The 20819-nt window shown below is 37.5% G+C and overlaps 1 protein-coding gene across 5 annotated transcripts in view; it reads left to right on the forward strand.

Annotated features, from left to right (window-relative positions):
- Positions 1 to 20819, forward strand: part of Erc1 (ELKS/RAB6-interacting/CAST family member 1) — a 546275-nt gene that overhangs the window by 107917 nt on the left and 417539 nt on the right. For all 5 annotated transcript variants that reach the window (XM_071610305.1, XM_027951274.3, XM_027951275.3 and 2 more), the window contains exon 4: positions 10930 to 11004. In XM_071610305.1, the coding sequence (XP_071466406.1) occupies positions 10930 to 11004 (75 nt within the window). The remainder of the gene's footprint in view (positions 1 to 10929; positions 11005 to 20819) is intronic.

Below are 20819 nucleotides of genomic sequence, written 5' to 3' on the forward strand. Positions count from 1 at the left end.
ATTTAATCTAGGTTAAGTGAGTGGTATCTTGATTGTTAGTATGACTCATGAGTTAAGGCTTAATACTAGATAGGATTTTATAGTTACTGTCAGTAAAGCAGCAGTTCTGATTTATTTACCTGTGTACTCAAAGGTATACTCATAAATGTTCATTTTGTTACCACTCTAGTTGATGTATGAGCATTGTTAATATTTCTCATGTTAGCTTTAATTTTGTTTAGTATCTTCAGAAATATTCTGTGAATCAGCATTGAAACAGAGTAGCCAAATATAGACAAATTTATGAAAACAGTTAATAATGTCTGATTAAATTATTTTTAATTAAGTGAGAAATTGGAATTCTTAAAATCAGTATTAAAAAAATTTAAATAATAAAAAATTGTGTCAGAATTTATTTTGAGGCATTTCCCCCCATTTCTTTCCAGCACGTAAAATAGTGTTGTCTTATAATCAGTGGCATTTTAGATTTGATGAAATATAATAGCATTAAACAATAGTTCTATGTGGTAATATTTATGGTATGACTTGTTAAAAGTTTTGTTTTGTTTATGAACATGATTCTGTAGATAGCAGCAAATAATTCTCCCTATAAAGCCAAAGAGGAAAAAGTAAAATTTCAATTAACCATTGTATTTTGTTTATGTTGAAATTACAGTGTTCTTTGACTACTACTGTTAGTTTTTTGTTGTTGTTGTTGTTGTTGTTGTTGTTTTGTTGTAGCACCTTTCCTTTGATTGGTAAAAGAGTGATGCCATCTATTGGACAAATGCTGAATTACAAGTCAGATTTGGTTAGTGGTAGGGCTTAGAAATATATATATCACCTTTATTTTATTTATTGTATGTAATGCTGAGGATTGAACCCAGTGCCCCACACGTGCTAAGCAAGTGCTCCACCACTGAGCCACAACCCCAGCCCAGAAATAGAGTTTTAACAAGCTTTGTAGGTGATTCTGTTAATACACCAAGTTTGAGATCTAAACTTTGGTTCTTAGTCTGTTGGCAGAGAATATCCAAATTGGTATGGAATGTTTTGATCTTTAATCTGTATTCACATCTAAAGGTATTGTCTTTAGGCCAATTCAATAATATATTTCAAACCTATGTGTGTGCTCCAGTTCTTAAAAATGTAGGTAACTCTTGTGATGGGTAAAATACAGATTTATTTAAAACTATTATTGCATTCTGCTAGTTTTTTTTTTGTTGTTAATATGATATTTTAATCAACAAACCTTGTTAGTATAACTGCTTTCTTGTTAGAGTTTATAGAATGTTTAAGGTTAAAAGTTTCATGTTTGAGTAGGTTCTAGGTTAGGAATTCTGAATATAACTAGAACATTTGAGGAATGCCTTTCTGTTTTACTTGCTGCTGGAAGGTATAAACAGGGGAGACTGAGGAAAAAATAGAGATTATATAGAGAAAAGCAATAGGTAAAATATTTTGACAATGAATAGGTGTAATTAAAAAAGAAAAGGGAGTCCCTAAATTAGTTTGATCTTTTTATGGGGGGGGGGGTGGTTACCAGAGATTGAACTCAGAGGCACTTGACCTCCGAGCATCCCAGCCCTATTTTGTATTTTATTTAGATATAGGGTCTCAGCTGAGTTACATAATGCCTCTTTTTTTTTTGCTGAAGCTGTCTTTGAATTCGCAATCCTCCTGCCTTACCCTCCTGAGCTGCTGGATTATAGGCATGTGCTGCTGAGCGCGACTGTTGCCATCTTTTGTAGTGATTTTTGAAATGAGAATAGTTGAATGTTACATTTATTCATGCTATTATTCCTCCTCTGTTTTGTGGTGCCATTGGCCTCTCTTTTCTATTTTGGCAAAAAGGTATGATTTCCCAGCATAATGAAGTTAATGGAGGCAAAATGTTAAAGTACTATGCTACTCATCATTGTCTCATGAAGATGCTGAAAAAGTGATTCCTATTTAACTTCCCTTTCTTTATTTTTATCTCCTCTGTATTGTGAATACAGCAAACCCAGAACACATGTGGAGGAGTGAATCACTGAAAGGGCTTTACACACATTTGGTGCTTCTACCCTTGACTCGAGTGTGGAAGGCTAAAATCTAAAATTTGAGCAAAAGAAATTTCAGACCTAAATACTGCTTTTCAGTTACGAATGTTCCTTTAATACAGATGTAAAATTAAATGTTGGCTTACTTTCAAGAAAGAAATCACTACTGCTGGTGCAATGGCACATGCCTGTAATCCCAGTGATTTGGGTGGCTGAGGTGGGAGGATTGCAAATTTAAGGCCAGGCTGGGCAATTTGGTGAGACCCTGTCTCAAAATAAAAAATAAAAAGGGCTGGGAATGTGGCTCAGTGGTAAAGTGCCCCTGGCTTTAATCCTCAGTACCAAAAAGCAAAGCAAAGCAAAACAAAACAAAGCCTGCTAAAGAAAAGGAGAAATATGAAATTTGGTTCCTAACTTGTGTTCTAACTCTAGATTACTCATTATTCTTGAGAAAGTAAACACATTTTTCTTCTGTCTACCACAGTTGACAATGTGACAAGGTCCAGATAATTCTACCCCTACTTTGAAGTTCTTTATTTTTTTGAATGAAAAATTTCAGGCCAGTAGGAGCAAAATGAAGTGAACAAATGATATATTCTTTTTACACTAGTTTGAATAGTACATTCACTTCTATTACCAGAATCTCTTTTCATTATTAACAGTGCATGAGTCAGAGGGTTGATGTACTTAGTGGGACAGTGTAGTTATGACCTCACTGACAATAAGTTGTGTTCATAGTGAGCTTTAATGTGCAGGCCTCTGAATAGAAGGTTGCTATGAGTGATGGGTTTTCACTTGTTGCACTAGGAAAGCTTTATTCCTGTGAATGGTTTAAAATGTTTACTAGTTCCTTACTATATGCAGACAGATATTTTTATTCAAATGGTTTCTGTTTTCTTTTCATTTTCCTTATATGCTTGCAGAATTTATAGTTGAACTTAGTTTCTTCTTAAAGTAGAGCATTTTGAACTTACCTGTTTGGAATTAGGTAATGGGGAAGAGGAAAGGTCATAAACTAGGTAAAAATTTCAATTATGAGGTATTTCAAAGTTGTGCAGTTTTAATATTTTCAATTGTGTATAGAACTACCAAATAAGAAATGTCAAAGTGTAGGTTATAGCATTTTATTAATATATGAAGATTGTTTAAAATTAGAGGGTCTATTTTATTTTGGGGTATATATTTAAAAAGTTCATACTCATTTTATTATTAAGTATTGGCTGGGGCTGTAGCTCAGCGACAGAGTGCTTGCCTTAGCATGTGTGTGGCCCTGGGTTCCATCCTTAGCATCACATAAAAACAAACAAGAGAAAGTATCTACTATGTATCCAGTCTATCACCTTGTTTACAGAATGGAAATTAGATTCAGTGTAGACAAACTGAAAGCTGGCTAGTTTGTTTAAATGCAAGTGGGAGTTTATTACCTTCTGAACTGATGTGTTAGGTGTTGAGATGGAAGATAAGCAGATGGTTTCAAGAGATTATTAAAAACTTAAAAAGACAACATACAGAAAATAGTATAAAACATATGTTATAGTTGAATAAATTATAAAGTCATCAGCCTTGTAACCACCACCCAGGTCTAGAAAGAGAACTTTAACAGCCACCTGGAAGCTGCTCAGGTACATTATCCCAGTCAGAACTCTGTCCCTTTCTTCTAAAAGTAATCACAATCCTGGCTTTTTGTAGCAGCCATACCTTTGATTTTTATTATACACATCACATATGTATCCCTAACATTACAGTAGTTATATTCCATTAACAAATTAATATCATTCCTAAGTACCATCCCTAGATGTTGTGTCTTAGTTTGGTCCATTTCTCAAAAATGTGCTTTAAATTTCTTACAAATTTCCTTTTAATTCCCCATTTTCCTCATGTGGTTCAACCATTTCTTAGCTTATTAGCTAGAATGATAATTTTATCATATTTGTGATTTCTGTGTTTATTTCAGTCAAATGACTTGTCTCTTGATTTTAAGCCATATTTTCCTGCTTTATATGTTTAGTAATCTTTATATATTGTGTAATTTTCTGTTATTATAGTACAGATATTTTAGATGAATTGTTATTAAATGCTTTGATTCTTTTGTCTCCCTTAATGAAGTTTTGCCTTGCAAGAGTTAATTTACTTGTGTTCTTTGAAGACTTGCTTTTAAACTCTGTTAGGGCTGGTTTAGAATAGACTTCCCTCTGGAGATAACTTAGCTCTACTCCTAAGGCTTGACCTTTCTGGTATCTCTGCTGAATGTCACTGTATTCACTCCACTTTGGCTCTTTGGAACTTGAATTTTTTTGTGGCAGTTCAGGCAGTTGCTCAACTCAGCTCCCAGAGAGTTGTTCTTTCTGTAGTTCTTCATATGACCTTGTGGAGTCTTCTGGGAATGCAGAGCTTTGTATTTGGCCAGACTCAAAGGGACCCCACCAGATTAGATACTAGTGGTTTTCTGGTGAGCTTTCTTCTTGGTGTTATTTTGCTCCATAAATTTCCACTGCTTTTAGAAGTCTTACTTGCTGGTTTGTCTTAAGGTCTCTGAGCTTTCTTTCCTTGTGTCATGTATTAGACAGCAAGTCTGGGCCATTATCGGGGTTTTTAGCCCCATCCCCCCCTTCCCTCCTGACCCGCATGAGAGTTTGGGGAGAGCACACCCTGGCCAGGATAAACCCAGAAAAACCCGCCCGCACCCAGCCCTCTCTCACTGGAGGACAATCAGATGTGTCAGGGAGACCAGTCAAAGCAGGATCTCAATTTATTGAGAAAACATGTCGCGACCCCTTGCCCGCAAGGAAGACGCAACACTCAGGAATCTTCTCTCAGCAGTTTATTCAGGTCCCTTGATATTTATACACACAGCTAATATAATGTACAGGAGCCAATCAGGATAAAGGTCAGCAGGGTGGGGAGAGTTCTGAGCCTATCCTGGAGGTGGTCTGATTTTTCCTCACCCCAGGTAACACCTTCTGGCTGATCTCCAGGCACTATCTTAGTCACATATGGCCCCAGGACCAGGAAGCAGGTAGCAATTTAGGTTTCCTCTTTTCTGATGCAACATGCCCCACATGTTGCATGCCCTATTTCAAGTTAGGTTTCCTCCTTTCTGATGCAGCATGCCCCACATGTTACATTATGCCCCACAGGCCATCACCTTATGTCTCTTCTCTCAAATTATCATATTCTCAAATTGCTTGTTGTCCAGTGTCTGAAAACAGTTGTTTCATGCATATTGTGTAATTTTCTAATAGTCTATGACAGAAGGGCCAGTCTGTTAACTTCCATTATAGTCAGATTGTGCTGATCTTGCAGAGTGAGAAGTATAGTTGGAAGTTCATTGAAGGATTTGAAGCAGATTAATACCACAGTGTTCTTTCCTATTTTGCCAAGATCACAGGAGTGCTATCTTGAGAATGGATAAAAGATATGGGAGAAAACTCAGTAGAGTCTGTGTAGTAATTTAAGCTTAAACTAGATTAGAAATGGATAGATTGAAGATTTTGGAGATAAAACAATTAGGATCTACTATTGAATGGGTTGTGGGAAATGAAGATTGGAAGGAGGGAAAGGAGATTCTGTGTTCTGCTTTAGCCACTGGGATGGCAATATTGTTTTAATGAGACGGTGAAGACACATCTCCTCAAATGAAGGGCCAGGGAAGAGCGAGAAAATCAGCATTTAGGAAAAAAAAAATTGAGTTACTTATTAGTCATCTAACTGGAGCTGTGTAATGTGCAGTGAGATGTGACTCTTGAAATCAGAGCAGAGGGTAGGCCTAGATACTTATCAGCAGCATCTCCATTATATTTAAAGCCAACTAGTACAGATCAGAGTTTATTTGAAAAAGTATAGAGTTTGGACTGCTACATAACATGGAGGTCTAATTTTAAAATTTGGGCTGGAGTTGTGGCTCAGTGGCAGAGCGCTTGCCTCACACATGTGAAGCACTGTGTTCGATCTCAGCAGCATATAAAAATAAATAAAACAAAATAAAGATATTAAAAAAAATTTTAAACAAATATTTATTTATTTATTTTTAGCCACAGTCTTGCTATGTTGCCCAGGCTGCCGGAGTGGTCTTGAATTCCTAGGCTGAAGTGATTCTCCCACCTTAGTGTCCTGAGTACCTAGGACTTGGAGGTGTAATTTAGAAGGAAGAACCTACAAAGAAAACAGAGAGGGAACAATTGGAAAAAGAAAGAAAATCAGGGGAGGCCAGGCCTGTGGAACACACCTGTAATCCCAGCAGTTTGGGAGGCTGAGGTAGGAGGATCATGAGTTCAAAACCAGCCTTAGGGCTGGGGATGTGGCTCAAGCTGTAACGCGCTCGCCTGGCATACGCCGGGTACTGGGTTCGATCTTCAGCACCATGTAAAAATAAAATAAAGATGTTGTGTCCACCAAAAACTAAAAAATAAATATTACAAAATTCTCTCTCTCTCTTAAAAAAAAACCCAGAACCAAAAAACAAAAAAACAGCCTTAGCAACATAGCAAGGCCCAAAGCTACTTAGACCCTGTCCCAAAATAAAAAAAATAAAAAGGGCTGTTGATGTGGCTCAGTGGTTAAGTACTCCTAGGTTCGATCCCTGGTAACAACAATAAAAACAAAAATCAGGGGAGTGTGGTACCATGATAGTCAAGAGAAATAAAATATCTAGGTGGGAATGAACCCTTACTTTGGATGTTTCTGAGAGTTCTAGGAAGGCTGGGACAGAAATGTGTTTGTTAGATTTAGCAGTTCAGATATGATGGGTTGTTTCAATGGAGGAGTAGGAAAAGAAACCAGATTAGGATGATTATTATGAAGGGATCTTATATGTTTGAAATATTATATAATCAATTAAAGAAAAAAGAGTGAACAGGAGAGGAGGAAGGAACGGTAGTTGATGTAGACCCATCAGTTTTCAGGCTGGGGTGTTTGTATACATTGGTGTTCATGAAGATTTTCCAGTGGTATATGCAGGCAGTTTCAACTTTTCACCTTCCACTTGTCATTTTCTGCATTTTATTATTTTTAAAAAATATTTATTGTTTAGTTGTAGTTGGACACAATACTTTTATTTTATTTATTTATTATGTGGTGCTGAGGATCGAACCCAGGGCCTTGCACATGCTAGGCGAGTGTTCTACTACTGAGCCACAACCCCAGCCCCATCATTTTCTGCATTTTAGTTGGTTGAGAATATCTGTGAGTTTTTCTGTCTCTTTTTACAATTGTACTCTAACTTCATTCGTACTTCAGCTCTCAAGTATTCCTGAGGAAATGTTAAAAAACTTGTAGACTTGGTGAGAATTCCTATTCCCTTATAGTACTGTGGATGTTTTCTTCTTATCAGTTTTCACATATGAATTGTAGTTATTTTAAAAAATTATGTTCTCTATTGACATGACAAATATTTGAGTCCTTTCATGGTGTTACAGATTATTTTGGGTGTTTGGAAGTCTGCAGGAACAAAAAAGGGAAAAAATCCATAGTAGAGGGGAGGCAAATATTTGGAGTCAGATTGGTAGGAAAACAGGTTTTATTCAAGTCAGCTTTGAAGGAAGATAGAAGAAATTTATGTTTCAAATTTCCATCTTCAGAAAATTGAAGGATCAGGAAAGCTTTTTATAAGAGGCAGCAAACTAGGACATAAGGAAGGAAATAGATATGCAGATTTAAGTTAGCCTGTGCTAGACAGGCCAGAGCAGAGAAGTAGTTCCTATTCTCTTAATGAATTCCTTCTCTGGACTTGGGACCTTGGTGGTGGAGGGTGGGGGGCAGTCTTTTAGGCTTTATTCTCGGTATGAGAAAACATGGCATGCAGGAAAAAAGTTATCAGGAAGTGCCCTTAATTTCAGAGGGGGTCTTTATTTTAGTTTGTTTTAGTATCATCACAGTTAATAAACCTAATAATGTAGAAGAAACATTTGAGCCATGACTAGGAGAAGATGAAGTCTACCCTTTTCAGTTGAGTGAAAAAAGAGTTCAGGCAGCCTGTGCAAAGGTCTCAGGGAACTGTAGCATGCCCAGCATATTTGAGGAGCAGCAAGGAGTCCTTTGTGACTGAAGCATATTAATTAGGGAAGATTGATAAGGCATGAGATTTTATAAACTACCAAGAAGACTTTGGCTCTACTTTAAGTCATAATGGGGAGCCAAAACAAGGTTTTGAGCACAGGAGTAACAAGGTCAAATTTATGTTTAAAAGGTTCTCTGTTTAGAATACTATTGCAGTGGAGGACAAGCTCAGGAGGAGGAGGTTGATTAAAAGTTTTTTGTTTTGTTTTTTTAAAGTAGCATGCTGGTTGGTAGTGTTGTCAGAAACTTGGTATTTGCCCCCCCCCCCCCCCAAATACCAATCTAATAATGAGGACATGGTTTTGAGAAAAAGGAAAAAGTTTTATTACTTTTCTAGCAAAGAAGAAGCACGGGGGACTCCTTGTCATGGAGGTTGTGATTCTGCCCATCAGGGAACAGGGGGTTTTAAATAGGTGATTCAAAGGCTACATATGTGTTCTTTCAGAGTTGTAGTTCACTTGTTGATCTGGGAGCTAGTCATTTCTGAGATCTTCTGGTGCTGTCCCCAAAGTCTAAGTTAATTTGATCCTGTGGTGAGTGTGTGCTCAATGATAGATAACTGCTGAGGATGGGGAAGAAAGGTAATTCTGTTTCTGCTGAGATTGGGTGGGTTGGGGTTGGGGGAGAGGAGAGAAAGAAAATGTGTCCTTTTAAAAATAAGTTACAGTGGCAGAGCAGCAAGGGCTACTCAAAGCATAAAGTGGATCATTGTTATAGTAGCAGTGAAAATGGCAAGAAATTCTTAGATTTTTGGAATGTTTTCAAGACAGAGTTAACTAGATAGGTTTCTTGATGACTTGAGAGAGAATGGAAGACATGAATAAGACTCAGGTTTTAGGCCGCAGCAACTGCAAGGGTGGAGCAGCTTTGGAGGCACCATCAATTTAGTCTTGGGCATGTAAAAAGTGTTTAATAAAATGTTTGTTAAACATGCAAGTGGGATACTTAGTTATTTAGAACTGGAATTAGGGAAAGGGATAGTGAAAGGGGTGGGGTCTGTTAATACAGGTTGATTATCCCTTAAATGCTTGGGATCAGAAGTTTTTTAGATTTTGGAGTTTTTCAGATTTTGGCACATTCATAATAGACTTCATCAATTGAGTACCTCTAATATGAAAATCTAAAATCATAAATGCTCTGAACTTGAAATTTGAGCATTACTGTTTTCACTCAAAAGTTTTGGATTTCAGTTTTCCAGGTTAGGGAATGCTCAAACATGTAAGATTTGGGGTATAGTGTTAGCAGGCAGAAGAGACGTGTAGGTGTTTAGGAATTACTGGTGTTTAATCTGTTGACTGTTTATAATTTAGGACTTCTGTGAGTTCATTAAAACAGTTTTTTTTTTTTTTTTTTTAAGAAAAAGTAACTCAGTAAAGTTGCAGATATACATATATATATATAAAATATACACACATATATAAATAATTATATGTATTTTTATGTATTTATTTTTTAGTTGGACAGAATACCTTTATTTTATTTATTGATTTATTTTTATGTGCGCTGAGGATCAAACCCAGGGCCTCGGACATGCGAGGGTTTAGGAGACCCCCAGTGTTCTAAAGTGTTTCATTTTTTTTTTTCTACCACTGAGCCACAACCTCAGCCCCAGAAGTTATACTTTGATTTCTCAAACTATTCTTTCTACTCAAGCAAGAATGAATAAATTAGGTGAAATGTATAACTAAAGTATTATCCATCCTTTTTATTATGCTTAATTCAGATGAGACTATTCATCTCTGTATTCCCTGGGGTCACTAGAGGTTGCCCAGGGTACTTTGTTGACCCTTTAACTCAGAGACATTCACAGAATCTGACAAGAGAAATGCCTGAGGTGGTCTGGTAACTTCAGAGTGACCCTTGAAGACATTTACATCCTTCCTTCCAGTCCTGAACTCTATAGGTTTTGGGTCAGGGCTGGGATACAGCTCAGCAGCAAAGCCTTTGCCTTGCATTCGCAAAGCCCTTGGTTCAATCCCCAGTTTGTGGGTTGGGGGAGATAAATTCTGAGGTTAAAAAAAAGATCTGTGTTTTTCTGACATTTTCTAAACCCGAACTATTTAGGAAAGTTGTTCAACAGTCTTATCTTTTTCTTTCTACCTATAGCCCCACCCAAGAGATTTTCATCATTAGGTACCCAGGTAGTTATTAACTCTGAGGGTGAATACTAAGGAAAGGATCTTGTCAACCCAGATATTTTCAATACTTTGTGCAGTGCAGACTGGTTGTAATAGCTTTCATTTTCTCCTGTAAGAAAGGGAACTTTTCTAATTTTTGGATCATTTGCAGTTCTGATTGTAGGTCTTAGAGTCAAGTGAAAGATAGACACACCACCCTGGTGATATGCTATAGTTTCAGCTATTGTAGGAACTGGCATTGGTGTGACCAATTTTATTTTTATTTTTATTTTTTAAAAATATTTTTTAATTGTAGTTGGACACAATACCTTTATTTTATTTATTTATCTTTATGTGGCGCTGAGGATCGAACCCAGGGCTCCGCATGTATGAGATGAGCGCTCTACCACTGAGCCACAACTCCAGCTCCCCCCCCTTTTAAAAAATACTTTTTAGTTGTAGTTGGACACAATATCTTTATTTATTTATCTCTATGTGGGGTGTGACCAATTTTAAATAACTAAATGCTCAGGGTCAGATATTCTTCTGTGGCTTCATGATTGGAATAGACTGAATGTAGTCTGGATTCCCTGTTCAAGGGTTGGTCTTTCAGAAATAAGGCAGATACTGACAAAGTTGGAGTAATTATCTTTTACATACACCTGCCCCTCGATTCCCTTTTAAAAAGTCCATAGTGGGGAGGAGGGCACTGACTCTCCTTTGTTTCTGTTATATAGGAGATACACCGGAGGTTTGAAAATGCTCCTGATTCTGCCAAGACCAAGGCTCTGCAAACTGTTATTGAGATGAAGGTAAGTAAGAGCCTAATAAATCTCATAAAGAATCTTATCAGTCATGGTTTCAAGTGTGAGTCTTAGAAAATAGTTGCTAATAATATTTCACTCACTTGTGAGATAGGACATTTTAAGACTTAATGAAAATAATGTCTTAGAATAATTCCAATTTTCATTCAGTTGTAAACCATAATTCAAATCAGACCAAAAAATTTTGTCTTTTGCCTTCACATCAGTTGTTCTCTAAATTTTTGATTGGCTCAAGACCCAATACCTCCCTTAATGTGACAGGCTCACATCTTCTTTTTAAAGAAAATGCCCGCCAAATAGTGAGTTTCAGTAACCACAAATTGTCAGTCATTCCTTGAAGTAAAAATTGTGTTCCATGAAAAAAGTACCCAGTTCAGCTCACAACTCAGGACAACCACAAGTCCTGTTGCTAGGGACAACTGTCATATTTCATTATACAGCAGAAGTGCTTCATGCCTGCCCCTGTTTTGTCACATGAAATATGAAAAAGATGTATCCTTGAGGGTTGAGATTTATTAAAAGCACTGTTTTGTTTTTGTTTTTTTTTTTAACTGTTTAACCAAGAACATTCTTATAAAATGTTGTTTTCTTTTTAATTTTTTTTTTCTGTGAATGTTTGCCACTGAAGAATATAATGATTCACAGAGTGCTTTGTGCCATTGCCTTGATTTGTGCTAAGGCACTAACAGTTTTGCTCACTGTTGCTTTTATACCTTTAGTGCAATTGTTAACATGGTGGAAAAGTCAAACATTACCACAGTATTATTATGGAAATAGTTTTGATCCTACAGACTCTGTGAATGGGTTTAGGAGACCCCCAGTGTTCTAAAGTGTTAAAAACTCTGCTTTAAACAAATGAATTATTCACAGACTTTAGGCCATACAGAATGGTGACTGGGAGCTTGCTTTCTGAGTTAAACTCCCTGAATTCAAATCTAAGTGTAATAGTTGTGTGCTATGGAGCACTTAGCCTCTATGCCTCAGTTTCTCTCTCTCTTGCTCTCTCTCTCTCACTCACTCATATGTGTGGAGTGAAACTAGGGCCTTACACATGCTAGGTAAGTGCTTTTACTCCTGAGCTACAACTCCAGTACATTTTATTTTTTATTTTGAGTTTCCCAGGCTGGGCTTGAACTTGTAATTCTCCTGTCTCAATTTCCAGAGTAGCTGGGATTACAGGTGTGCACCACCCCGTCTGACTTTAATTTCTTTGTTGATAAATGGTGAGAAGAGTCTAATCCAGTGGATTGTTTTAAGATTTAAATTAGTTAAAACATATAAAACACTTTGAATAGGACCTTGCGCATAGTAAACATATAATCTGTTGCAGCAGTCTGGCTGGGCACAAAATCACGAGCCACTCAAGCAGGAACAAACTTTATTTTTTGAAACTGCCGCCAATGCTCCGTAAGCTCCCGGGAAGATTGCCGATCGACGCACGCAGCATTCTCCCGGATCCCTGGAACCCAAGAGGAAGTTCCTCCTCCGGAATTCCCTCCTACCGCACTTCCCCAACCAATGGGAACTCTCCAGGAGTCCCGTAGCAGGCCGAGGTGGACAGCAGGAGTCCAATATCCATATGAATGCAAATCTTAACATAATCGTATCATCTCAGTGGCTTGCTGGCATCACCTTTCAACCAAAAATGCCATGCATCATATTACTTGGCTGTGGCTCTTAGCATCTCCCCCCTTCTGTTTAATTAAGCAACAAGCAATGTGGCTAGGGACCGTGCCTGTTAGGTTTGTCCAATTCAACATATGGTTCTTACCCGTCATGGGATGAACTGACCTCTAGGCGTCAGCCTCCTGTCTTAGGTTGATACCACTGCAATTGGATCATACCCGTCACTGACTACCGGTCCAGCATATAGCCATACTTGTGGATAGGCCTATGCACCAGTTGGGGGGGTGAGGTTCTTTGCCTCACCTCTGTTGGCCCCCAAAATTAGACCATCACTAGTAGAAGGGAGGAGGATACAGAAATGCCACAACACCAAGTCAATTGATGGCTCCTTAGGAAAAATTGCATCACTGGTGACACATCAGCAAAGATATGCCAGCACTACCATAATTCGCTGCATCAACAGATAGATCACAATGCATACAAGTGATACATAGTCCAGGCAAGTTCTGTAAGCAGTTCAAAGTGGAGGAATCTATCAATATGTCCATTTCCTCCCAAAATAAATCGACTCATTGATTGAGCATTACTTGTTGAGTTATTATTCATAGATGCATCAGTTTATACAGTTTGTTGTGATAACTATCGAAGAAACTGTAGTTTGGTTTCATCTTTGTCTTCACCGGCACTGGGATGAAGATAGGAATTCTGACAATGATGCTAAAAAAAAAAGAATTATGTAATATTCCAACAGGTACTAAGAAAACAATTTTTTGAACAATTTACATTATCCTGAAGAGAATTATTAAATATAATGAAAAGGAAAGGTGAAAGTAAACAAACAGATGTGTTAACCTGCTTATTTGTACACATTTTAAAACAATCCTCAACAGCTGTTTACCCAATTTAAATTAAACCATTAAAATCACGTGAATAATAAAAAAAAATTCGGATCCATTTATTTATGAGCACTCCTCAATATGATATATGGAAATACTCACATACAGACATACAACACAAAACAGAAGTGTGCACACATAACATACAACACATAAGACAATAGTAAAGGCTTTGTAGCTTTACATAGGTGAAATCTCCATTGCAGTGTTTAAAAACTCCACAGTCAAAAAATAAAACTGATCAGAAAAACATTAACCTAGGTCTGTATGAGCTTAAAAATAAAATAGAACTTTATGATGTGGGAAAAGCAATAATAAAATAGATATTGAAAAAAGCATCCTGGTTAATCACTGTCGCAGATGTAAGAATAGCCAAGCTGGAGTTCTGGATATCAGCTGTTGTGGATTTGAGTCAAATCATCTTTCTTTTGGTCTGTAGAAATTGTTTTGGTTAATCTCTCTGGAATCCAAATCGGCTGTTGTTCTCCCTGTGGAAACACACAAACAGAGCCCCGACTTCAGACAATCACTGGGTCAGGACCTTTCCATTGTCCTGTTAGAATATCCTTCCAAAGTACCTTAGGCTTATGTACATTTTTTGGATACAAATGTCTTTCTGCAGCACTAAGCCCCGATGAATCCAAATTTAAAAAGTTTAGAGTAAAAAGGGTTATTTTAAGTTTATCTTTGGGGGATATATATCCCTTTCCAATTCCCTCCTTTTGTTTTAATAAGTACAATTTAATAGTTTGATGAGCTCTTTCAACTATGCCTTGTCCCTGTGGATTGTATGGAATTCCTGTTATGTGAGTAATGCGAAATGATGAGCAAAATTGTTTAAAAGAGGTAGAGGTATAACCAGGGGCATTATCTGTTTTTAACTGTTTTGGAACGCCCACAGTGGCAAAATTTTGTAAGCAATGAGCTATAACATCTTCAGTTTTTTCTCCGGCATGAAGGGAGCCCATCAAAAATCCGGAAGAAGTATCAACTGTAACATGCAAATATTTTAATTTTCCAAATTCTGGCAAGTGTGCGACGTCCATCTGCCAAATATGGTTAGGTATCAGTCCTCTAGGATTGACTCCAAGATTAACTTGTGGTAAAAATGTCACACAATTTTGACATTGCTTTATTATATGTCTGGCTTGTTCTTTAGTTATTTTAAAATGCTTTTGTAAAGTATTAGTATTGACATGGAACCTTTTATGAAAATTTATAGCTTCTTCTATTGTGGAGAAAATATGTATGTCATGTGTAGATTTGTCTGCTAATTCATTGCCCAAACTAAGGGCTCCAGGCAGTCCTGTATGTGCCCTGATATGTATAAAGAATGGATCTTTTCTGTCCCAGATTAGACTTTGTATAGTGGAAAACAAAGAGAAAACAGTAGAAGAAGGGAAAATCCTACCAGCATCTTCAAGGGATACTATAGCATTAACTACATACTGACTATCAGAAAATAAATTAAATACAGAATCTTTAAAAATCATAAAAGCTTGTAATACTGCATTAAGCTCTACCTTTTGAGCTGATTGTTTGGGTACTAAAAATGTAAAAGTTTGATCAGGGGTAACTACTGCTGCTGTACCATTATTTGACCCATCAGTGAATATATTTGGAGCATTCATGATAGGGGTTTTTCTTGTCATTTTTGGAAAAACTACAGGATGCTTAGACCAAAAAGACAACAAAGGATTAGATGGTAAGTGATTATCAAATGAAACATTAGATTTACACATGATTATTGCCCAAGTATTTAACTCATTAGCTAACTCATCAATTTGATCCATAGTATATGGAGTAATAATTTTATTGGGAGAAATCCCAAACACTCCCTTGGCTGCTTTTATTCCTTTGAGTATTAATTGTCCTACAGCCTCAGGATACCTAGTAAGAATAGTGTTAGGAGAATAAGATAAATGTATCCACAATAATGGACCTTCTTGCCAAAATACTCCTGTAGGAATATTTTTTTGTTGGTAGTACAATAAATAATAAAGGCAAACTTATATCAATTCTATCCAAATGCATATTTTCCATATATGTTTCAATGATTTTTAATGCCTTTCTTGTTTCAGGCGTTAACATGTGGGGTGAATTTGGATCTGATGGACCTTTTAGGATATCAAATAAAGGTTCTAGCTCTCCTGTTGGTATGCCTAGATAAGGCCTTATCCAATTTATGTCTCCCAATAACTTTTGAAAGTCGTTAAGTGATTTGAGTTGATCTACTTGTATTTGAATTTTTGGTGGACGGACCATGGTTGAGGATAATAGAACTCCTAAATAATTAATTGGAAGATTTAATTGTACTTTATCTATTGCTATCTCTAGATTATAATTTTTTAATAAATTTGTAAGTGTGGCATAACATTCTAGCAATGTGTTTTTATCTTTATGTGCCAATAACACATCATCCATATAGTGAAATATTTGTAGTTCAGGATTTTGATTTCTAAGTGGCTGGATTGCTTTGTTAACATAAATTTGACACATAGTTGGGACTATTAGCCATCCCTTGAGGGAGTACTTTCCATTCATATCTCTGATCAGGACCTTCATGATTTAGTGCAGGGATAGTAAATGCAAAATATGGACTATCCTCAGGATGAATTGGAATTGAAAAAAAACAATCTTTAATATCTATAGCTAAAACATACCAGGTTTTTGGTAAAGCAGACAATTGGGGAATCCCTGATTGAGCAGGTCCCATAATAACCATCTCATTATTAATGGCTCTTAAATCTTGCAATAATCTCCATTTACTAGATTTCTTTTTAATGACAAAAATGGGAGTATTATGGGGAGATACAGAAGGTTGTATATGTCCCTCTGCTAATTGTTGTTTGACCAGGTCATGGGCTACTTGTATCTTTTCTTTAGTCAGGGGCCACTGAGGAACCCACACTGGTCTTTCTGATTTCCAAGTAATTTTTATTGTCTCAGTGGCTCTTTCTGAAAACCCAATCCATGTCTATTTATTTCTTGATCTATTTGAATTGGTGCTGTCATACCTTGTTCTTGTTCTCTTAATCTTTTTTCTTTCCTAAAGCCTTGTCTAGCCCTAGTAGTGGGCGCATTAGGACTGATGTTATTTGTTAATGTCAAACCTAATTGATCTAGGACATCTCGTCCCCATAAATTTATAGGAAGATGATCCAATACATAGGACTGTATAGTTCCTTCACATCCTTCAGGATCCTTCCAATCTAATACCATTGCACTTCTGTGGGGATTAGTTGCCACTCCTAGGCCTCGAAGCGTTTGAGTGGCTTGTTGTAATGGCCAATGTTTTGGCCATTCTTGACGCGATATGATGCTAAGGTCAGCACCTGTGTCCAGTAGCCCATTAAATTCATGTCCTTGAATATTTAGTTTTAGCATGGGGCGAGAATCTAAATTTAAAGACAGCATAGCCCAATCTACACCTGTGGAGCCTAATCCCCTGGAACCTCTTTCTACAGTACGACTGGAAAATTTATCATGTAGGCTGGGTATTATTAATAACTGTGCTATTCTATCTACTGGTGAAATTACTGATATACCTCTTGGAGAACTAGCTATAATTTTTTTTTCACCCTCATAATCCGGATCAATTACCCCAGGACTTATCATAAGTCCTTTTAGTGTAGAAGAACTGTGTCCCAATAATAACCCTACTGTTCCTTGGGGAAGAGGTCCTTTTACTCCTGTGGGAATGATTTGAACTCCCATCTCTGGAGTTAGTACTGCTCTGGCTGAGGCGCAGATGTCCAACCCTGCGCTCCCTCTAGTTTGTCTGATGAGGGATTTAATGGATAATGTGTCCTGGGCACTACCCTGATGGTGTTGCTGGGTTCCTCCATTGCCCCGTATATTTGTGGTTTTGGGCCCCGGAGCATTGGGCCCCCCAGTCCGTTTTTTGGCAATGGAGACTGATGCCTTTCTCCACGATATCGTGGATAAACACTTGGTAACGGAGTACCCTCTGTGGTTGTTTGAGAACGGCATTCATTAGCCCAATGTCTCCCTCTATGGCATCGTGGGCAAATACCCGTTTATTCTATTCCTTTGATACCTAGCTTTGTTAAACCCTCCTCCTATGGGGCAACTCCTTTTAAAATGTCCTGTTTGTTCACAATTATAGCATGTTTTTGGCCTGGCATCTAAAGCCTGTTGTACTGCTGCCAAGACTTGCCCTTGTTCATTAATGTCTCTACATAATTTAATATATGTGTTTAAATCTTCATGTCTCCATGGTTTAATGACCTCTCTGCAGCAACGATTTGCTTGGTCATAAGCCAGTTGTTTTATAAATGGCATTGCCTGTTCTGTATCCCCAAATATTCTAGAAGCTATTTGAATAAGCCTATCTACAAATTCAGCGAAGGTTCATTAGTTCCTTGTATTACCTTAGATAATTGTCCTTGTAAATCTCCATGCCCCTGGAAAGTTTTCCATGCCCTAACCGCATCTACAGCAATTTGTGCGTATACGCCAGGATCATATTCAATTTGTTGCCATTGACCCTCATAACGTCCTTTTCCTAACAACATTTCTAGATTTCTTTGAGGGTAACCGGCTGCTGCATTTCGCCTAGCTGTCTCCGTACAAAATTCCTCATTGACAACCTTCCATAACAAATATTGTCCTCCATTTAGCACAGATCGACACATGTTAGCCCAGTCCAAGTTGGTAATAGATTCGACCATACTTATGGTAAAGGGTGCTTGGGGACCATAGGTTGTTACAGCCTCCTTTAATTGCTTCACTGTTTTAAAATCTAAAGCTCAGTGAATTCGTTGCCCTCCTGCCTGCTCAAGTATAGGGCATGCTAGTCTTTGAGGTCCTGCCTTAGGATTCCGTCCATCAACTATGGGAGTTGAGGGTCGCTCAGCTGTAGATGGAGCTGTTGGTTGAATTACACCCTCTGGTGATAGAACGGAGTTAGTAGCAGCCTCCTGTTGTAACTCCCCCCCTGGTGGTTGTTTTTTCTCTAAGCTTTCTTCCTTTAAATTTTCCTCTGTCTGACTAGCTCGAGAGACCTTCTCTTTTGCTTGACCTAACATGTTTTCTACCATAGTCTGGACCTCTAACAATTTACTTAACAGTCTTTTGGTTTGTTTTTTACTAGTTTCTAATCTACTATAAAGGTAACGCAACCCAATAAGATAGCATAAAACAAAACTGAAACAGAATGAAACAAAAACGGAACAAAAAATCGTTGTATCAATTTTCTCTTTCTCAGGGCGGAAGAACTTCAAACCTTGAGCTAACCATTTTTCCCAGTTTGCCTGAGAAAGTTCTAAGGATAGACAGCTTGAAACAAAAACAAAATAAATCAAAACAAGAACACATTGTTTTTTGAAATGGTCACCCATTCTCTCGCCTTCCCTCAGGGGCGAGCAGTTTTACTTACCTCCAAGCTTCAGGCGTTCTCCGTACGGGCCACCAGTTGCAGCAGTCTGGCTGGGCACAAAATCAGGAGCCACTCAAGCAGGAACAAACTTTATTTTTTGAAACTGCCACCAATGCCCCGTAAGCTCCTGGGAAGATTGCCAATCCACGCACGCGGCGTTTTCCCGGATCCCCGGAACCCCAAGAGGAAGTTTCCCTCCTACTGCACTTCCCCAACCAATGGGAACTCTCCAGGAGTCCCGTAGCAGGCGGAGGTGGACAGCAGGAGTCCAATATCCATATGAATGCAAATCTTAACATAATCATATCATCTCAATGGCTTGCTGGCATCACCTTTCAACCAAAAATGCCATGATCATATTACTTGGCTGTGGCTCTTAGCAATCTGTATTATCTGCTTCTGCTGATATTAACTTTGTTCTGTTTTATGAAGGTTTTAATATAGGGATTTATCTCCCTCCCCTTTAAGTTGTTTGTATCCCTCCAAAAGCTCCAGATTGTGTTTTGCTTGTGGACTTTGATTCAATAAGAATATTAGATACTGGTATATGAATAATTTTATGTAAATAGATAATTCTCAAGTACAGTTATAAGAATTGTTCTCATAATTTGGACAATTTCCTCTTAAAACTTTGTTTATATTATATATATATTTTTTAAAAATATTTTTTAGTTATACATGGACACAATATCTTTATTTTTTTTAATGTATTTCTTATATACATGACAATAGTGGAGTGCATTACATTCATAATTATCCATTTACACCACCATTTTTCATAACTCTGTATATAAAATATGTTCATGCCAAATTATGCTATTATACATGAGCTCTTATTATTTTTTTGCATTACAATTCTTAATACACCTTCATACCACAATTTATCATATCTCTGTTTGTATACAAGGTATGTTGACACCACACATCTTCATACATGTAATTTGTATGTGGTACTGAGGATTGAAACCAGTGCCTCACACATGGGAGGCAAGCGCTCTACCACTGAGCCACACCCCAGCTGCCTATATCTTTATTCTTAATGGTGAAATGGTTTACCACTTCAAATGAGTGATTTCTGGGCTAGTTATTATAATTAGCAGTCTTGAATACAATCTTGTAAGAGCCTTTAGAATGGTTTAATTGCATGGTTTTACCTTATTCACATTCACCACAGATTTATTTTGCATGTTATTTCCTGATACCTGTTGATACCTAAGAACAAAACATGAATGTACCTATTTACATAATTATTCTTTTACTCATATTTTGACAAAACAGGGAAATGTAATTGTATTACTTAGCAGTGAGTCTGTTTTAAGTGTGTTAACCTTGTGTTGAGATACAAGAGATTCTGGTGGACCAAAGGGGTCAAGTGTATGTTATGCTGAACTCATAACCAAAATAGCTGAGTTTCTGAGAATGCGGCATGAGCTTGGGAGAATTATGAAGACTGGGATAGTCTGTGGGGAAATAGGAGAAAGAATGATCCACAGTGAAACAACTCAGTAATCGTCAAGGGAGTATGGTTTTCTCTTCTTCTTCTGTTTCCTTTATTATCCCTTCGTCTACCCCCTTTCTTCCTTTCCTCCTTTATTTCTCTGCCCCCTTCCTATTTTCTGCCTCATTTTATATCTCTACCTTTTTCTTTTTTCTTTCTTTTTCCTTCACTAGTGGAGGGTCAAGGAAGAATTACTGTATTGCCTTAGGGTCTGAGTGTGGTGAGCCGCTTCTGCCGTTTCTGCAGAGTATGGTCGCCATTACGAGATGGCGCTGGCTCCGCTGTGGTATGTGACAAACAACTCCTTATCTGAGAGAGTTGGCACATGATTTTTCACCACCCTGTGAGAATGCTCCACGCGGCGGCTTTGCATTGGCGCTTG

Source organism: Marmota flaviventris, chromosome 3 (genome assembly GCF_047511675.1).
Source record: "Marmota flaviventris isolate mMarFla1 chromosome 3, mMarFla1.hap1, whole genome shotgun sequence".
Lineage (NCBI taxonomy): Eukaryota > Metazoa > Chordata > Mammalia > Rodentia > Sciuridae > Marmota > Marmota flaviventris.